At 34.6% G+C, this 21,291-nt stretch overlaps 2 protein-coding genes across 8 annotated transcripts in view; one reads left to right on the forward strand and one right to left on the reverse strand.

The window, feature by feature from the left end:
* CFAP210 (cilia and flagella associated protein 210) overlaps positions 1-15,071 on the forward strand; it is a 32,707-nt gene extending 17,636 nt beyond the window's left edge. The window contains exons 5-9 of one of the 2 annotated variants that reach the window (XM_057745756.1): positions 2,204-2,360; positions 6,251-6,390; positions 8,391-8,583; positions 9,298-9,462; positions 14,623-15,071. In XM_057745756.1, the coding sequence (XP_057601739.1) occupies positions 2,204-2,360; positions 6,251-6,390; positions 8,391-8,583; positions 9,298-9,462; positions 14,623-14,967 (1,000 nt within the window). In that variant the 3' untranslated portion in view covers positions 14,968-15,071. The remainder of the gene's footprint in view (positions 1-2,203; positions 2,361-6,250; positions 6,391-8,390; positions 8,584-9,297; positions 9,463-14,622) is intronic. The other variant, XM_057745757.1, reaches the window with a different exon arrangement.
* A 392-nt stretch (positions 15,072-15,463) lies between these two features.
* Positions 15,464-21,291, reverse strand: part of PPIG (peptidylprolyl isomerase G) — a 39,235-nt gene continuing 33,407 nt past the window's right edge. For all 6 annotated transcript variants that reach the window (XM_057745750.1, XM_057745749.1, XM_057745754.1 and 3 more), the window contains one exon: positions 15,464-21,204. In XM_057745750.1, the coding sequence (XP_057601733.1) occupies positions 20,100-21,204 (1,105 nt within the window). In that variant the 3' untranslated portion in view covers positions 15,464-20,099. The remainder of the gene's footprint in view (positions 21,205-21,291) is intronic.

The raw sequence follows: 21,291 nt of genomic DNA on the forward strand, positions 1-21,291 counted from the left end.
GAGGTTTCATGATACATTCTTCTCTGATTGTTTGGTAGAGGCTGCCAGTGCATTGGGCTGAGAATGACCAGGATTTTTGCATTGATTCTTGTTTTGTGTTGATTATTGATATCTGCTATGGTCATGGGTGTTGGAAGCAAAGATATAAATGTTATGTATTTCTTCCCTGAACTAGAGGATCTGGATTTTCTTCAACGTGGAGACTTTGCATTAAGTTCAATTTATGGAAAATAGTTGAGTAGTCTACTCAAACTAAGGTAAAAGTATTTATTGACAGTCTTTATTTAATAGTTATTTAAAGTTATTTGACAGTTATCTCTGTCAATATTACCTCTTCACTGACACTAGAGACATTTTTTTCTTATTCACTCTCAGAATAGGTAAATTTTTTTTGGCCAAAACAATGAATTATCCAATACATGCATAGGTATATTGTTAGTGATTTCCAGATTTGCTAAGGAATGTTAAATTGCAAATATTTTATACCTTGTTGCTTTCCCTTAAAGTAGCAATTTTAAAACTTCAAAAACTTTCTCAAAATTAGATTCATCTCTTTTTGTTATGTCTTTTTTTTTAAGTTTTTGTTTGTTTTAGTTTATTCATTTATTTTATTTATTTATTGGCTGCGTTGGGTTTTCGTTGCTGCACATAGGCTTTTTCTAGTTGCTGTGAGCGGGGGCTACTCTTCATTGTGGTGCACAGGCTCCTCATTGTAGTGGCTTCTCTTGTTGCAGAGCACAGGCTCTAGGCGTGTGGGCTTCAATAGTTGTGGCACACGGGCTCCATAGTTGTGGTTCACGGGCTCTAGAGCACAGGCTCAACAGCTGTGGTACACAGGCTTGGTTGTTCCAAGGCATGTGGAATCCTCCCAGAGTAGGGCTCGAACCCGTGTCCCCTGCATTGGCAGGCGGATTCTTAACCACTGCACCACCAGGGAAGTCGTGTTACGTCCTTTGAATCTTGATCATTGACTTGTAAATTTGCTTCTGAGATTGGTATACTATTAAATAGTTCTAACAAACTAAACAAATAAATAAGAATTTGAAAACCTAGTATTTTTAAGGCAATCATAAAGCTGATTTAGCTGTGGCCAACAGTGACCTTTTTCTTAGCTCCTCCTAAACGGAGTGACTGTGACTCTAAGTGGCTGCTTACTCACCTGTTCTGAATTGGCTTAATAATACCAAAGAGAACCTACTGGCCCCCTTAACTATATAGTCCTCCGTGGCCCTGGGAAGGGAATTTTCCCCCTCCCGGAAGCCAAGAAAAAAAATGTTTTGATTGGGTGCATATGGAAGAAAGGTTTATTCCTCAGTCTTTTTGTCTATGTCAGTGGGTTGTTGATCCACCCTGTACCCACCTGTTCAGGAAGAAGAAGAACTGGAGACAGCTGATAGCGGCAGTGGAGCAGCCTGCCCCCGTGTTGAGTGGCTGACCGGGATGCCTGGGTGCTAGACACAGACGCCTCGTGCCTGAGCTGTCTTGCCCGTGTGCTGAGGATTGACTGCCAGATGTGGGCACTCAGAGGACGCTCCTGGTTGTGATGGTGGCGGGGCTGGGAGTGTGGATTGTAGAGGCAGAGCTGGAGCTAAATCCAGATAGAGCTCTGCAGTGAGGACACTGCTCAGGCATCTTTGAAGGACTCACGCATAAGCCAGGTCAGAGAACCAGCATTTGATGGCTCACCATTTAGAAGGCATCCGTAGTTCGTCAGTGTTGGCTGGAGTGGATAACAGCCAAACTGGCCAGCTGCGTGAGGAAATTGTCGCCCTTCTTCCGTCAAAGCCCGTCTCCCGAGGGTCCGGATCCATAGCTTAGGTAGTGTCTTCTACAGCTGAAAATGAAAAGCAGTAGGGATTAGGGACTTTTCTGTAAAATACTGCCACCATTTCAGCATACTGTCTGTCATTCAGTTAACTGGTTCTTTCTAAAGGAAAGGAACATTTGAGTTTACTGTAGGACTTAATTTTGGTGAATAGTGAAAGAAATTTTGAAGAAAGGAAACTATTGGCAATCCTGGGTTAACCAAGATTGGATTTGGTTTCAGTCACTGCTCTTTGCCTATCTGTTCTTGTCTCAAAAGAAATCCACAATTTCTCCTTTACAGCTTCAAATCATCCCAGTTAAGGATCTAATTCATTCCTTTAAAGCAGATTCTATTTTTCTGCTTCACTCTCAATTATAATTATTATTTTTTCTTCAGAATAAAGGAACATGAAGAGGAAAAAGAAAGAAGGAGAAGAGAGGAGGAAAAGGATGCTGAGGAAATAAAGCGACAGAATTCATTATATGAAATAGAAATGAAAAAAAAACAAGAAAAGAAAAAAGAAGAGATCAATGAAAGCAGGACACTGTTTTTTGTAAGTTGAAAATACTTCAAAAATATATCTCTTCAAAAAATGTACAAAGTCCCATGCCAAATTTTTAGTATATTTTTAATAGACAATAGTGGAATAGAAAACAAGTTTGCTATTATGTTGGGTTTCTAAGTATACTTGAGGGGAGCTATATTTGCTGTCGTTTCATGTGGCTTGTTCTCTCATTCATGGACAGGAATTAAGAGAATGAGACTTTTTTTCAAATGAATTTTCTTATCCTTAAAATGAGAATTGTTATGAGCAATGAATGGGGTGATACATGTTTGGTATCTCCTGTACCATTAATATGTGCTCAATAAATGGTAATAATTATTTTACGGTTGTTGCAATTTCTTTTGTATTTTTTTATATTCTTTTCTTTAAAGTTATTTTTTATTCTTAAGTAGCATATGCACAGATTTAAAACATCAAACATCACCAAAATGCTTAAAAGGAGAGGAGCAGTCCTTGTTTCACTCCTTCTGCTTCTTAGAAAATTATACTCTAAATAATACATTGATATAACTTTTAAAAATATATTAAGCTTTAAAGGTATGTATCTTGATGTTTCAATTTTAAACATTTTCTGTCTCTCTGCCCTGGTAGTTGAGGATTTAGCTCTTTTTTAATACTGTCCCCTTCCCATCTTCCCCTTCCCCCCACATAATCATGGCATAATTTCAGTTTAATCATTATTATGATTGTATAAATATTGTCCTCTGAAGAGTTAAGAACTATGATTATATTTTTTTGCTTCAGTAAATGTTTTTCTGTGATTAAAATAATTATCATTGTTTTCATTTGCTCTAAAGCTGTATACCTCAAGTTTTTCCATACGTTCTATACATTCTGTCAAATGGATAATGATATTAGTTTTCAAATGTTCAACTAAGTAATATTAAATTATCTATGTTATTGGTTTTCTTGGAGCCCCCCCCCAGACAGAGCCCTCTATCCTCTTCCTTCTGGACTGTTGGCTCTCTAGGCCTGCTGCTCAGCTGTCATTTGGGGGCTTCCCTGTGCCACTTTCCTGGGCTGCAGCTCTTATTGCCTGACTCTTATGGCTTCCTCTTTCTTTGTTTATTCCTTCGTCTTGCTGAAATATATTTTTGAGTAGCCTCTGAAGAAAGGGTATAGAGGAGGTACAATTTTTGATTTCTTATCTGGAAAGGATATCATCTAAAGCAATGCTTGCTTTACAGTTTGGATGTAGAATTCTGGGTTCAGAATTCAGAGTTTTGTATTCATGATTTGGTAACCATCTAGCTTTCCGTATTGCTGTGGAGAAGTGTTATGCCATTTATGGTCTTCATCCTACGTGTGTGATCTGGTGTGTTTTGTTTTTTCTTCCCTTGTCTCTGTTTCTCTGAAAGTTCTGAGGGTCTTCTCTCTGTCTCTGCAGCTCTAAATTTCACAGGGACATACCTTGTTTAGGTCTTTTTCATTTTTGCTGAGCATGCAGTTGATGCTTCAACCCATAAATGCATCAAGTTGTCTTATTTCTTGTATAATGTTTACCTTTCTATTTTGTTTCTTCCATTCTAGAACCCCTTTGATTTCTATTGGACTTTCTGAAGTGATGCTCTAATTTAAAAAAATATTTTCTCATATTATTAGTTAGCGTATACATTATTGACACTGTATAAAATAGACAACTGATGGGAACACATTATATAGCACAGAGAACTCTACCTAATGCACTGTGGTCACCTACAGGGGAGGGAAGCCCAGAAGGGAGGGGATATCTGTATGTGTGCGGCTGATTCATTTTGTTGTGCAGTGAAGGTTAACACAACATTGTAAAGCAGCCACACTCCAGCAAAAAGTTAAAAAAAAAAAAAGACAAAAGTGTGTAACAGAAAACCCAAAATAATGTAAAAAATTACAAAATAAATTACAACAGTACCTTTATTTGAAGTGCAGAGGTAGTCATTCCAAGGCTGATATGGTATCTCCAGAATCAATGGGGAATGAAACAGCTCTTTTTTTGCTTTGCTGTTCTTGGAACATAGGTGGCTTCTGTCCTCAGGATCGCCTCATGGCCTTGAATAGCTGCTAGAGCTCCCACCCTGCTGGCCACATTCCAGGCCAAGAAGAAGAGACAATGAAGGACAAAAAAGACTGTCTTCACCGTCTGTCCTCCTTTTAAGGAACTTTTTCAGAACTCCCACCTAACAATTTCCATTACATCTCATAATGGTTTTAATTTAGTGACATCTAGCTGGAAAGAAAGCTTGGAAATATAGTCTTCTAGCTGAGCATCTTGCCGCTCTGAACAAAATCTGGGTCCTGCTACTAATGCGGAAGAGAAGAAAGACTGTTGGGTAGGCAATTAGTTGTTCCTGCTATTTTTGGTTTTTGTTTGACTTTGGGAGTTATCTTCAACTTTGTCTTCTAAATCTTCTATTGAATTTTTAATTTTAGCTATCAAAGTTTTAATTTCTAAGAGCTTTACTTGTAATATTATTATCCTTTTGCATAAAATCTTATTCCTGGTTCATGGATGTAATATTTTTATCTCTCCAAGTCACTCTGGATTAGAACAGACCTTGTTGTGAATGCTAACTGTGCTGCTTACTAGCTGTGTGATCTTGAGCTGAGGATTTCAATTTTTAAAAATCAGAATTAACTTTGTGTTAACTCTGGGCTTTTCTTATTATAAAAAATCTGTATGAACATTACAGTAAGCCTAGGAAAAAACATTAAAATAAAGTTTTTAAGAAATAATTAAAAAAATTTTTTTAAATTAGAAAAGAAATAACTCAAAACAATCACTTTTAAGAGTTTAATATTTTCATTACCTTTTCATGTTAACTAATATATCTCCTAACCAGATTACAGGCTTTTAAAAGTAATATCCTATGAAATTGAAGAGTACTTAAGAGTAGTAGGTACATAGTAGACTCTGAGTTATAAATATATTGGAATATTAAATATTACACCTAATAACTTTTACCTTGAATTGATTTCTACTTATAGTAATGGAAAGCACTGATATATCTATATATCCAGGCTGTTGTGTTCAAAGGCACGTTTTTCTATGATGGCTAACTCAGGTTGGGTTGTAGAATGTATACTGTTATGAACAGATTTTTATTTTTTGTTTAAAAAATGACCTACTTAAAATTTTTTTATTAGAATATACATCTGTATAATTTTTTGTATATGTGCAAAAAGAAAGACTGGACAAGAAAGTAGTTTCACAGTAATTGAGTCTGGTGGGTGGAATTAGGAATAAGGCAGATAGCGGATGTGGTAGGAAGAACATTTTACACTGTGTTTTTTTAAAGTATTGTAAATTTGTATAGCATATGACTATATTAACTATTCAAACATTAAATGGAATTATACATATTTACTGTATTTTCTCTGATTATAGGATTATTTTAAATTACATATTTGTAAAGAAATGAGATATTTGAAAAGAAATACAGAAAGTTAAGAGGATGTAAAAGTCATCTGTAATCTCATACCCTGGAGATAACTACTGCTAACATTTGATACATTTCTTCCAGTTATATATTCATTGTAAACTTGTACTTGTATATATTTGCAAAACTAAAATATGCCATGGTAGTGCTTTATGTTCTGCTTTTTCCTCCTACTTACTGATTGTTATTTGTATCTTCCCATGTCTTTGAGAGTATAATTTAAACCATTTCTCCATTATTAAATATTTAGAGGTTGTTTCCAGTTTTTCACTATTATAAATAACTTTGAGATGAAGTACATGGTACTTCATGCCCAGCTCTGATTATCTCCTTGGGATAAATTTCCAAGAGAGAAATAATTATATTAAAAGCCGTGACCATTTGACAGATTCTTATTAGGTATCTATATGTTGAAAGATACTTTTCTTTGTCATAGGATAATATGCAATTTTTTCCCCCAAGGAACATTTGAATGATAAAAATATCATCAAAGCTGTAGAACGGCAGCAACAAGAGGAAGAAGATGAAAAGATTAGGAAATTTATCAAAGCAAAAAAGTGTCTTATACAAATGGGGAAAGAAAAAGAAGCTGAAACACACAGGTCAGCTTCTAAAATAATTTTTGTAATTAATAAAGTACTATCTGAAATTATTTTAAGTCAGAAGTTGTGATATGAGAGTAGTCTTTAGGAATAAAGGTCTATTATTTTATATATGTCAGGGTGTTGAGTGATCTAAAACTGATGCGTGCTCTCTTCTTACTGAGTCCCCACCTCCCCTCCCTTGCTGTTTCTCTGCTTTTCCTCCTTTCTCTGGAAACGACTCCTTGGCCTTCATATTATCTTCATTCTCCATTTTAACTATGGATGGTTAACCTTTAACTATGGCTTTCCCTAGGGACTATGTCACCTTCATTTCTTACCTACTCCCCCTAGGTGAGCTCATCTGTATCCACAGTTTCAACTCCCACTTGTATATCAGTGGCTCACAAAGCCATCTCCAGCTCATACCCCTCTTCTAAAGCAGAGATTTTCAGTATTTCCAATCATCTACCACACAGATGTCACCAGTATTCCAAGGGAACATGTGAGTTGGGGTTCTAGATCACTAGAAGGATTGAGATTTTGAAAATGAAGTGCCCATCAGATTTAGAGGTCATTGCTTACCTTAGTGAGCAGTTTGGGATGAGATGAGAGAAGAGACTTACAGTACATTGTGTTTCTGTCTTGACCATGTTTTTCACTTGTGCAAAACCCTCTGATGGCTTTATATCACAAAGTCTTGACTATGGCCCATAAGGCTCTATACCCATCCTAATTCCCAGCTGACCCCAGCCCCCTCTTTCAAACCTCATCTCTTACTGTTCTCTCTTTCTCTTTGTCACTCACATTGGACTTCTGTACCCTCTATGGGGAATGCTCACCTCCTTTAACTCTTGCAGATAATTATTCAAATATTGCTTTCTCATTCAGGCTGCCCCTGACTACGTTACTTAAAATTACAACCTCACACCCTGCGTTGCTTGTCATTTTAACTGCTTTTTTTCCCCTCATTGCATGAAACAGCACTATTTTAATTATTTATTTTGCTTGCTGTCTCTCTACCCCAGCTATTGTGAAAGCTCCATGAAGGCAGAGATTTTTAATGTTTTTGTTTACTGTTACGTCCCGGTACCTGAAATAGTCCCAGGCACATAGTGAGTAATCAATAAAAGTGTTTAAAATACTGTTTTTGAAAGCCTAGATGACATGTCACCTTTTCCATGAAGCCTTCCTTTTTTCTCATTTGCCCACATCACTTTCTAGCTTTCTCATGGCATCTATCACCTTTTGCCTGCATAGTTATTTACATAATTGTCTTTTCTCCATTTTAGGTTGTCATTCCCTTGGGACATGCATTGTTTCCTTTCTCATCGTTTCTCCTGTGTTGCTTTGCAAATTCACTCAATAATCAGTGAATATGTCACAACTAAATTTAAAAAGTATTTTTTGCCCCATTTCCTAAATGAAAATGCCCCCATTCCTTTAACAAATATGTAGTTATTGTTGATGATGTGCCAGGGACCGTGCTTGGCCCTGACCTACAGAGAGGACTTCCCCTGTCTCTGACCTCAGAAATCTCAGTGTAAAAGGAGAATTATTTATCTTCATATAAACAGATGAAGTCAATAAAGTGCCACGAATAAATTGCAGACAGGGCATGGTACGGATGAATGTATTCAGGATTTTGATAACTTTTTCTATTTTTGAGATTATATTTAAAGAAAGGCCTTTGATTTATTCTTATAATCTATGCCTTCAATATTAAAGTCGGGTAGTCTAATAATGTATTTAAAAATATTTTTCATGTGGAGAATTTTACACTTTCTTTCTTATATACACATATACAAGATCATACTATATGTATTATTCCCTTTGGATTTTTAAAATAGACTTTATTCTAAAGTATTAAAAATAATTTCCACTGAATATATGTAAGGAGCGATGGAGCTCCCCTTTAGTCTTGTAAAAGACTGTAAAATATCTGACTCTAAATGAAGTATAGTGGCTCCATAATAAATCCATTCATGAAGACTTGATAAGTGATGGTTATTTTGTTATAGGCTAATGGAGGAACGGAGAGAAAGAATAAATAACTTCCTGAGTAAACTAATGAAAGAGAAATTTGACAATGAAGATTTGATTATTGCTAGAGATATTGCAGAAGCTGAGGCTGAATGGGAAAAAAGAGAAAGAGAAAAGAATGAAAAAAACAAAGCAGAATTAAAAGCAATTGCAGAACATAGAGCTCTTGTGGTAAGCAATTCAGTGATGGCAAATACAAATCAAAGAACAAATTTGAGTGCTTTACACTGTTGTTTCTCCTAACTTACTCCCTCCTAATTTAGTCCCTCTGCCTCCCTGACAAAAAACTAGCAGATATTTGAAAAACAATGTATAAATTATCTTCCTATAGTCTTGAAATCAGATCATGTTTACTTTCTAACAGAAGATGACAGGTGATTACAGATAAGATCTTTATAGATGCAAAGAACCATCCGAAATGCAAAAATGTTATTCATTTAATATACCTTTCATTTGAATGTTTTTAAGACAAATCAAGTAAAAATTGCCCCATTGCGTTTCTGTGTATTTTAGTCCTTCAGAATGTATCTCCTACATGACTGACTGCCATAAGATTTAAATTGGATAGTTTATAAATATTTTAGCAATTAATTTTTACCTACAAATATTTCCCTACTCTGAGACGATCTTGCTTTTCTGTTCCTGTGTTTTTTTTAAACCAGTATCATTCTACTTACATTTTCATTGTGTTTCTTGATATTAAAGAAATAGAACAAAGTCAAAGTAAACTGGCCATGTGGGAATCAGTCCATGTGTGTCCAGTTTTCTGCCCTTGCATTGCTCCTGGCTAACTTTCTGCTTGGAGCTTTCTAACTTCATGCCTTATTGAAGGCTGTTAGTTGCTAAAAATGGTTTTAATTTTTTCCTTTGCCTTTTATCATCTAGATGAAAAATAAAGAGGAAGAAGAAAGACAAAGAAAAACAGCGGCTAAAGAACAATTGCTAGCTATCTTGAAAGCAGACCAGATTTTCTGGGAGCATGAAAAGGAGAAAAAATGGAAAGCTGATAAAGAACGTCGAGACGTTCAAGACGCCCTTATTCAGCAAATGGTAATCATTCCTAAATGTTCATACTTATTTCAGCAATAAATAGGTAATAGAGAGTCCATCATAGTTTTCTGTTTCCCAAAGCAGTTTCCTCTATTAAGTAAGATCAGGTGGTCATTATGATTATGACACTAAAAAATGTATTAAAAATGTGAAGAGTTAGTTTTTGTTTTTATCGGTATTGAAGTTGCTGCTCTAGGTCTTTTGCACAAGTATTTATCCTTCTTTAGTTTCTATTGTGTTTTGATAAATATGAAAGAAAATACAAATGCATGTGGCAGGCCATGATGCTTCTTTTACTTTTTCCCCTCTTTAAAACCATTACCCAGAGAATATGTTGATTGGGATCTCATAGGTTTCACATTTGAGGTGAGTGGAGGTCCCAGAGACTTTAGAACATGTATGGAGGATCTGGCATCCAATCATTTGTGTCTAAAAACTGTTTTCCAGAATAGCTGTACCATTTTCCATTCCTACCAGTAATGTATGCAAGGACAAGTTGCTCTACATCCTTGCTAACACTTGTCATTGTCATCCTTTAATTTTTAACTATTCAGTGTTATCTCATGGTGTTATTTTGCATTTCCCTATTGACTAAAGATATTGAACATCTTTTCATGTACTTTTTAATTATTTGTGTGCCTTATTTTGTGAAGTGTTTATTTAAATCATTTGCCAGTTATTTAGTTGAGTTGCTTTCTTATTGAGTTTTAACTTAGTTTTTTAATGCAGTGGAATATATGTAAAATTTACCATTCTAACTATTTTTAGTCATACAGTCCAAGGGCATTAAGCACATTTACATTGAGGTGCAACTGTTAACACTGTCCATCTCTGTAACTTTTTCATCATCCTACCTTGAAACTCTGTACCCATTAAACAGTAACTGTTCCCCCTTCCTCCCAGTTCCTGGTAACCACTGTTCTACTTTTTGTTTCTGTGAACTTGCTTATTCCAGGTACCTCATATTAGTGGAATGATACAACATTTGTCCTTTTTTGTCTGTCTTATTTCACTGAGTATATGTCTTCAAGGTTCATTCATGTTGCTGCATGTATCGAGTTTCATTCCTTATTAATGCTGAATAATATTCCATTGTACATATATACAATATTTTGTTTATCCATACATCCATCAGTGGATATTTGGGTTGTTCCCATTTTTTGGCTATTGCAAATAATGCTTCTGTGCACATTGGTATACAGATTATCTGTTTGAGTCCCTGTTTATTGCTGGATCATATGGTAATTCTATGTTTATATTTTTTTCAGAACTAGTATACTGTTTTCTACAGCAACTGCCATTTAACACTCCCACCAGCAATGTTCAAGGGTTCCAGTTTCTCCAAATTCTCAACTGTTTTCTGTGCCTGTTGTTGCTTAGCATAATGGATTTGAAGTGGTATCTCATTATGGTTTTCATTTGCATTTTCCTCATGGTTAGTGATGTTGAACAACTTTTCATATGCTTATTGGCCATTTTCGTTCAGTCTGAAGACTTCTTTTAGCACGTTTTTTAGCACAGGTGGACTAGCAATAAATTCTTTCAGTGTATGTTTTTCTGGAGATGTCTTTATCTTGCCTTCATTTCATTGGGTGTGAAATTATTGGATATCATTTTTTTCAGTCTTTTGAATGTTTGTTCCAGGGTCTTCTGGCCTTTGCTGTTCATGACGAGAAATCTGCTCTTCACCATGTTGTTTGTCCCCTACACGTGATGTGTCATTTTTTTCTTGCTGGTTACAAGCTTTTTTCTTTATTTTTGGCTTCCTGCAGATTGACTATGATGTGTTTTCCTTGAGCTTTTCCTATTTAGGATTTGTGCTTCTTGGATGTGCTAGTTAATATCACCAAATATGGGGGGTTTTGACTGTTATTTCTTCAAATATTTTTCCTGCCTCTTTATCCTTTTTTTGTCAGGGACCCAGTTTGCACATAGAGACATCTGATATTGTATCGGAAATCTCTGGCATTCTCTTCATTTTTAGTAAATATTTTTCTCTTTGTTCTTCAGATGGGACACTTTATATTGACCTACCTTCAAATTCATTGGTTCTGATGTTGAGCTCAACTAGTAAATTTTTCATTTCAATGATTGAACTTTCAACTGTACAGTTTTCACTTGGTTCTTTTTTATGTTTTTATATAGTTTCTGTTTCTCTGATTAGATTCCCAATTCACTCATTCAGAGCATATTTCCTTTAATTCACCGAATATATTCATAATAACTGCTTTGAAATCTAATCGCAAAAGTCAATACACAGTTTCATTCAAAGTTAGTTTCTGTTGAACTGACTTTTTTTCCTGAGAATAACATAACACTTTCCTATGTCTTTGCAGGTCTAGTAATTTTTGGTTGAAAACGTGACATTTTATAGAATATGTTGTAGATTGATTTGTTCTGAGAGTTGTTGCTTTTATAGGCAACTGCTTTCCCTGGATGCGAGCTACGAAATCTGTTTTCACAATAGTAGGTAGCCTCTGATGTCTTTGCTCACTTTTTTTAAGTCTGGATTCCTAGGGTTCCTGACTGTACTGGTATTGTTTGACAGTCATCCAGTAATATGGGTAGAGTTTATTATGTTCAGATCCTTTGACCATCGATGCTTTTACTCCTACCCCTGCTGTGCAAGCTGTGTGCAGGTTGAGGCTGGTAGTCCAAAGAACAGCAAACTTTTAATTTCTTCCAGGCCTTTTTTGGCCAGGTTCCTGAGGTCTCTCGTGTGAATGTGTTTTATCAGTTAGGGATGTCTGTAGAATTTATCATTGCAGCTCTTCTCTGTCTCATTCTAGAATCTCCCCCTTAAATTTTTAGCTGCTTTGCCACTCAACCCAAAAAGAATCTGCCATCATTGTCTAATAAATCTGCAAGTTTCCACCATCTGAGCTGGAGGGATAGCAATGCCCTCCAGACAGGAATGCCATGAACTTGCGGTTCGTACCTTCTTAGTAGCAGTTTTTCATGAAAAAACACTTCTCAAGTAGTTGCCTGTAGATGGTCACTTACCAGTGCCCTGAAGTGGTTGATTTTAATAATTTTTAATAATACACTTGTTTTCTGTGGAGAATTGGCCAACCTCCTCATGTGGCCATTATCAGAAGTAGAATCTGCCATGTTATTTTGAAGAAAATTCCAGATATCATTTTATCAATGTGTATTTCAGTATCTATCTCTAAAACTCGGGGACTCTTTAGAAATTAACAAACACAATTATGTTATCACATCTAAAACAACTAACATTCAAGAAATATAAAACAATTAACATTCAGTGTTTAAATTTCTCCCAGATTGTCTCATGAATATTTTTTAAAATTTTTTGTTTGAGGATGAAACAGGGTCCACATATTCTGTTCGATTGATACACCTTTCAAGTTTCTTTTAACCTATAACTCCTCCTCCACCCCATTCCTGTTTTTGTCTTAAGTCCTCCCTCCTTGTCGTCATTATGTTTATCTTGCAACTTATTTGCTGAGAAACAGGGTTTCTTGTCTTTTAGAATTATTAGTCTGGATTTTGCTGATTGGATCCCTGAAGAGTAGCATAGTTCCTTACATTTCATGTAAAACCTAGTTAAGGTCAGATTCAGGTTCAGTTTTGTGGGTGAAGATTCCTAAGTGGTGTTGCATATTTCCATCAGAAGGCATGTAATAACTGTTGTCCCACCTTCCGTGATACCAACAGCCTTTGATGATTGTTGCCTAGATTTAATTCATCAGGTGGAAAAATGTTAGTACTTTTTTCCTTCCTTCTCATTGATTTGCTGAAGTTTTCAAAGAAATGTTCACAATCAGCAATTGGTTTCTCCAAAGTACAATTTTAAAAGACAGGATAAATATTGGATGCTTTCACTTTATTTTTGAGTTTTCAAAATACTTAGCTCTCTAGCCTCCTCCAAAGGTATTTGTTATTTCACCCCCATGTGTTATAATTTTTAGGATTTTAAACCAATATTTAAAGTTTCTTTACAAATTTGCATTTATGCTTAATGTATACAAAGTTTGAGGTACCAGTCATGTTCCGTTATGGTTATCCTTTCCTTCCATGCTCACTTCCTTTCTGTACTTCAGATGTTTCTCCCTGTTCCCTCAATATCTTTCTATGAAACTGCTACCAAACCAATACAGTATATCCCAATTGCTCCTTGTTAAGATCCCAAATTATGGCATTTTACCATTGATGAGGTAGACTTCAGTCTTTTCTGATTTTTTCCTAATGTTATTGAATGTCATTTTCTAGTTTTTCAAACTCCTGGTATCCTATTCCCTATTCAACAAATAGCATGAAAGCCTTAATTTTGAAGTGTAGCACTCAGTAACAAAAATTTGGTATTTTGTATTCATATGGTTATTCTATTTCCTCACAAATTTCAATTCATGGTATATCAAGATTAAGCTGCTATCTTATGCTGAAGTGTTGATTACTGAGTTTGAAAGATATTTTCATGAATTTTAAATAAATTCATAAGTAGAGAAGAATCTTAATTTTTGATACTCAGCATTTCTTAAAATGCTTCTGAGAGGACACAATGAAAAGTTGTCAACCAAAACTTCATAGAAATCTTTAAAATTATGAAATGTTAGTAAACTGGCTTTTGGTAGATTGCTTCAAGTACATTCTACCTAGCTCCTGATCAGTCTACATTGATAAATGTCACTCCTTCCAACTAGTTTCTTAGGAAAGAGAATGTAATTGGCTTAATTCAGATATTCATTGCTGATTTAATCTTATGTGGCTGGGTCACATGGTATATCTGGCTGATTTGGGACAGTGGGTTTGGGTGGGTTCCTTCAGAATAGTGGATAGATGGGGACAGTGATTGGTGTATCTTCTACGCTTGTCAAAATACACATCTTATAAATGGTAGAAACAGGATTTTAAGCTTGGTTATTTGATTTTTATCTTAATTTCATTCTGTATTGTTTGAAGATGTATCATCACATAATATTAAGGTAAGCGTCACTGAGCCACTACTTTGAACATACTATTGTGAGAAGCATGGGAAAATTTCTGAAATAAACTACAGCATATAGCTGTTAAGTCAGGACTTGTCAAATATCAGTGAGTTTATAAAGGTCTATCTACAACTTCAAATGCTACATATATTTAGAAAATTGATTTCTTTTTACCAATATGAAATATATTTTTTCTTTCCTTCCCAAATAGGCCAAAAATAAGTTTAATGCACTGCAAGCAAAACAAGCAGAATTAGAGTATTGCAGAGTTACTGAAGCTCTTGTGGCTGAAAAGGAGAAGGAATTTCAGGATTATGGCAGAGAAGTAATTGAATCTGAGTCTGAATCAACAAGCAAATATATTTATCCTCTTGTAAAAGCTGTACAGGAAGGATCTGGAGGTGGTCGTGGACCAGTTTTTGTGGACAGAGGTGGATTAAGACCCAGCTATCAGGCAAATGATATCACTGGAGTCCAGCTCCCTTTTTATAGCTCTCAGGGATCAAAATATAATAATTTTCAAAAGTCTAAGGGAAGGCTAGGTTTTACATGGTAGAAAACAGTTTATTTTTAAGGTAAAGAAGGCTAAGTTGTAGCTAATATTATGAGCTACAAATTGAAGTGAAGTATATGCTTATAATGTTAATAAAGCTGCTTTTCATCTAAGTACAATTATGCCTGACCTAATTGATTGTTCCCCACTCAAGATTCAGATTCCGTTTTTTTACTTTGATAAAAGACATACACAACAAAATGTATAATTTTAGCCATTTAAGAATATCCAGAAGCATTATGTATATTAATAATATTGTTCAACCTGTATCTATTAGTACATAACTGCTCTAATCTGCTCATTTGATAAAACAAATCATAGCTAAAATTTGTGGCAAAGATGTAAATTGGAACTAGGACATTTTGGGTATTGAGAGGACTTGGCAGTGTGGGGGAGGCATAAAAATTATAAATCGGCACTCAAAAAAGAAATACAGTATTAGGTCAGGAAATATGGTTAGGAAAGAAACCTAGAAAGCAATGAAAATAGAAAAAGCAAATTGAAACTAAAAGTAGTTTAATACACAATTTGCACACAGTCCATATGAAGCAACTCACATTTTACATGTTCTCCTGGCTTAATAAAACATTTAAAAACACTCCAGATTTTGAGAGTTTAATAATATTCAGATGCTAACACATATAAACCACTGAATGGTTAGAATGTTTTTAATTAAGCATATATATTTTCAGTGACTAACTCTCAAGTTAACTAGGTTCATCTTCCCTAAATATACCTAATTTAAATAAAAACAAAAATAAGAAACAAAAAACTAGACAATCTGTTTTACAAAACTCAGTTAACATTTATATGGCTTTACAATGGTAAGTGTTATATTAAAACTGGCAGGCACAGAATATAATACAGTGTTCCCATTGCTGAGAAATTTGGAGGAATTAAAAAGCAAATAGTAGCATTCCAGTAGACAGTAATGCAAATTCCAACGTATAACCTTAAAAGTCTGCCAAGGCAAAAGACACCTTCCAATGTGAAGCATTATGATTAAACAATTACACTAGAACTTATTCCTGAACCTGGAAATTGTCACTGCTAAATTCTTAGAAGAGGTTCAGCATTGTTAAACTCTTTGCTTAGTTTTTTCCTAGTACAATTTCTGTATCCTCATAGGTAAAATAAAAGTATTATTTTAATTGATTTATCTTCATTATTTAGCTTTTAGTAAAAATAAAGGCCAGATAAGCTAATACAATGTAAAAAATACAAAACAAACTGTTTATGATAGTATAGTTTATTTAATACAATGTTTAACTATAAAAGTTGATACAGTTTCAGTTTAAATTCTGTAAAATGCAGTTTGCAGAAAACAGTTTAACAGTTACTAGACTAATGATAAGCAGCATTTTGAAACTAATCATACAACTGCAACAACAGCTTTATTCCTAAATTTCATTAAAAAAATATACATCACAGTGACTTCTGAACTACGAAAAGAAGTGCATTAACTTCATTTGTTTTTCCCTTCCATAAAGAGAGCAGCCACAACTTTTAATATCCCCACATACAAATACCCAATTCCATTTATCCTTCAAAATACTATAAACACACAAAGGGGGAACAAAATATACAGCATGTGCTTTTGGTAAACACAGGAATTTGCTTGAAAAGGGGGCGGGTGTGTGGGTATGTGTGTGTGTGTGCGCGGCAGATACGCAAATCAATCCCACCACTCCCCCCTGTACATAATAAAAACAAACAAAATCCCTCAACAACTCCCTTCTCCAACCTTGCTGATGGAATTTTTCAAATTTATGTGATTTTTCTTTTCCTTTAATATTTACTTCTTGTGTCACACTACAAGCCAGAGTTTACATTTGCCTGAATCCTTTAAAGCAGTTGGGAACTCACTATTAGCCAATGTTCCACTCCTGGAGTTTATTTTTTAAACAAGAATTTGTAACAAAACACATCTTTTCACAATCAACAGGTTAAAACCTACAATCCTTGGGGAGTTCATTCAACAGTAAATGTAGGAATACTATACTGAACAATTACAGTAAATACAACCAAAAGGAGACAGAAAAATAAGCCATATCATTTTTCTTTATAAAAACTATACAGTGTATATTTAAAGTAGCTTCTGGTGAAGGTAAAGGAAACAAGTTTCTACAGAAATCTACTATAAAGGTTCAAGGTGTAATGAAAAAAACTGCCACCTAGTGTAAAGCAAAAATCTACTAAAAAAATACTAATTTGTTCCACACACTAACCTGAAAACAAATTAGAATTGTAGTTAATACTACTCCTCAAAATACCAGAAGCCCAAAGTGTTCCTGTCCCTAATATTAAAGAAAATTTTTACTTTTCAGTTTCATATCTTTCACTGAGTACAAGAATCAAAGGCCATTAGGCAAAGTCAATATGAATCAAGATTACACTTGTGCAAAGATAGATTTATAAGACAAATCCTCTGAAACTTTTGTGAGGGATCTGATTAAGAAACTTAGAAACTACAGTGCTCTACAAACTCACTAACTATAGAGTAATTTAAAAATGTTTTAAAGCAACCTAGTAGCTTCTCTACAAGTTCATTAACATTAATCTCTCTGCAATGTCAATTTCTATAGCAGATGGTTTACCCAAAAAAAGAATTCACATGAAATAATCATGACAAAATTTCTCAGATACTGCCAATCAAGCAAGAAAAACTAATTTAAATATCTTTAAGAGGATATGAAATCAGATACTTTGAGGTAAACTTTAAGCTCAAACATAAGTATTATATCAGTTTGGCAGGAAAGAATTAAATAGTTGACTTCAAAACTTAAAAGATTGCACAACTATTAAAAATGTAATGAAAGGATCATTTGATTGGTGCACTATTCAGACGCAAAGGCAGATGAGGTACAGTTAATGCTGCTTGATCATTTTCTAAATGTTATTTATAGTCTGAAAATAAAATCTAGCTGATTGTCATCTCTTACTTCAACTCCTTTACCATATCTGTTCTATTGTAAAAACAGCTAACAAAGATTTTTTTTTAAAGGCCTATAAATAATGCTTAGCATGGGGACTGCTTTTTTGATAACCAAAACAGAATACTACTTCAAGAAATTACTATTTTTTCCCTCTATGGTTACTTGTCTATAATTCTTAGTGGATAAAGCTCTGGGATCAGACAACATAGAAGTATTTTTACTTAGCATGTGTTTTCTTTTTTTAAAAAATATAATTGTTATTAGAAATCCTTTCTTAAACAGCACCTTTCTTGAAGCTCATATAGTTTATAACAAAGACTTTTAAAATGCAGTTTACTGAATTTAAGACAAACAATAACTAACTTAAAATGTATAACACATTATACAGCTTGGGGACTCAAGACTCAATTATCTCTAAGGTTTGCGGTCAAAGTCTCTAAGGAATCAATCACCCTGGATTATCATAAACATCTATTACTTTTACCATCAGGAAAAAAAATCTGGTAAGACTGCTATGGATATTTGTTTCAAGCTATTGCAAACAATCTTACAATCATTACCCTATTTGTTATATAAATGGCTACCACAATGCCAAATGTATCATTACTGTATTAATCAATAATGGAAAGTATTATGTTTATAAACATTGCTTTGCTCAAGTACAAATAGCACTGAGCAGCTACTGGGTTTACCAAGGAGCTGCCTTGGTAACAGAGTAGCTATTTGATGCTATATTGACAAATATTAAAGTACAAAACACTCTGGAGGTAACTACTAATTGGAATTCTGAAATTTCTTTTCAAATGAGGCAGGTTTTGTGTTTACTGGATGTTCAATATTTTGTTTAGAAGAGAAATTACAGAATAAAAGGCCACATATCACTAAAATAGCAATATACAACACAAAACTCTAAATGGACTTTGGACATCTTTAGTGTTTAACACTGTAAGCTATCAAATTTTGCAACTTTCTACTCTATGTGGCAATGTTATACATGCAAAGTTAAAATAATGATTAACAGTAATGGTATAAAGCCACCTAAGTAGAAAGAAACCAGAGTCACAAACATGCTACAGCCTACTGTGATACATATATAAAAAAGATGCATTTTCTTGCCAGTTGAAACTCACAGTTATGAGAGTTAGAGAAGTCAGTTCAAATTAAAAAAAACAACCATGCAACATTAACACTCAACTCTATACAGGTCAGTGGCCAAAAAGAGAAATTTCACAAGTTAATGTGTCAATACTAACAATTTTTAGAATCCGTCTAACATAAAGACCTGCACAAGTGGTATGTTTTAGTGAGGAAAGTATTTTTTTCATTTTAGAGAAGGGTAATGATAATAATAATAATAATAAAACATTCCCCAAAAGCAAGAGTTTCATCCCTTCAGACCAAAAGCAACATAGAATTGAGAATTACAACTTGTTCTTCAAGGTACAGTTCTTGTCAGATGCTGTATAACAGCAAGCCAACCCCAATCAGTACATCAACTGAAAAAAATACTCAACTATATTTATAGACAGTTAAGTAAAACAAAACAGTAAAAATATTAATATGAAACAAGCTACCGGTAGAACTATAAAGAATAACATAAGTGCAGTATAAATAACTAAGTATCTATTTTAAAGCACAAACTACTACAAAATCAAAAGTGATGACTTAGTGTCTCAAGTTATTAGGGTCCCAATTCTGTGTATTTAAAAGCTGCTGCTGCAAGCCTCTATTATAAATGCAATCAAAAAATCTATACAAGATTTCTTCTATCTAATGGCTTCTAAGGTTACTTTAATCATGAGAAACACAAACTTTTGTAACACATGTATTCCAACAATCAGTTATGCTTGTTTCCAACTAGCTGGTCACACAAATTAGGGTGTAGAATAGCATGTTGGCTATTGGCTGATTGTTGCAACACAAAAATGCATACGTGAAATAGTTAAACACAGCACACAGTATTACACCAAAGTGTTTTTCTCATTTCAAGTTTATTAAAACTTTAGCAGTACAAATTATCCAGGTTGCAGATTATCAAAAGATCAACTCAATAAAGTCCACATTGGGGGGAAAAAAAAAAGGGACAAACATAACCCCAAAACAACGAAAAGAGGAAAACAACATAAAGGAGATTCATCAGCAAGTCTCTAAAACTTAAAATCTGAGACAGAATGGAAGTAGGAAGTTTATATAACTCACTCATCCACTTTTGTCCTCATCTGTTCCAGGGCTTGATTCATGATCAAATTTTTTATTTTTATCATGTGCGTGGTCATTTTCTTGACCCTTTGATTTTTGGTTTTCTTTTTCCACTGAGGATCTGGTCTTCTCATCCTCTTTATTTTTCAAAGTGGAGAACTTTAATTCATTGTCCTGACTACTTTGTTTTATTTTTGAGAATGGACTTTGATCTCTATCAGCCTTTTTTTCCCTGTTACTATTTGAGCTACTATGATCACGGTTTTTAGAGTACATTCTCTTCTCACCCTCAGAATTCTCTTTTCTGTGTGAACTCTTACTTTCTTGATTTCTGTATTTTTCTTTGTTTCTGCTTTGACTTTCTTCTCTCTCTGAGCTCCGTGAATCTCTCCTCCTTCTCCGCCTATCTTTACTTCTTGATCTTCCTGGCGTTGCTCTTCTCTCACGGCTCCGTGACCTTCCCCGTCTCCTGTGCTCCTGCTCTCTGTGTCTGTGATACTCCTTGCTTCGGCTGCGATCTCGGTCATGGCTTCTAGACCGCACTCTTCTGCTCCAGTCCCTACTTCTGCTCCGTTCCCTTGTTCTACTATTGTGACTGTGTTTGCCTTTAGCTGTATCACGTTCTCTACTCCTCGACTGTGCACGTCTGTCCCTGCTTTTATTATGCTCGTGCTCATTGCTTTTGGATTCTAACTGTTTAGACTTCTCATTACTTCTACTCCTTTCCTGATCTTTCCCTTTAGAATCAGACTTTTCTTTTTCTTTAACATTCTCATGATCCCTTTCCTTACTCCTTGACCTCATCATCCTCTTCTCTTCATGTCTATTATGCTTTGTATCTCTTTCCTTACTCTTGGATTTCTCTTTGCTCTTACTCCTACTTTTCGATTTGGCCCTTTTCTTTACCTTGTTTTTATATTTATCATCTTTTTCTGAATTTCTTCTGATGTCTCTCTCTTTGCTGTTCGACTTATGGTCTTTAACTTTCTTCTCCTTTTCACTTTTTCTGTTTGGACTCTCAGACACATGCCTATGATCAGTTATTTTTTTCTCTTTTACTCTAACTGGGCTTCTTTGATTTTCTTTTACTTCATTTAATTCACTCCTAAAATATGAAGAAAAAAAAAAGTTTGGAGGAAACTTTATTAGGGAAAAGAATGGTGTCCATTATTAGCTGATACGATATTCTATT

Source organism: Hippopotamus amphibius, chromosome 8 (genome assembly GCF_030028045.1).
Source record: "Hippopotamus amphibius kiboko isolate mHipAmp2 chromosome 8, mHipAmp2.hap2, whole genome shotgun sequence".
Taxonomy (NCBI): domain Eukaryota; kingdom Metazoa; phylum Chordata; class Mammalia; order Artiodactyla; family Hippopotamidae; genus Hippopotamus; species Hippopotamus amphibius.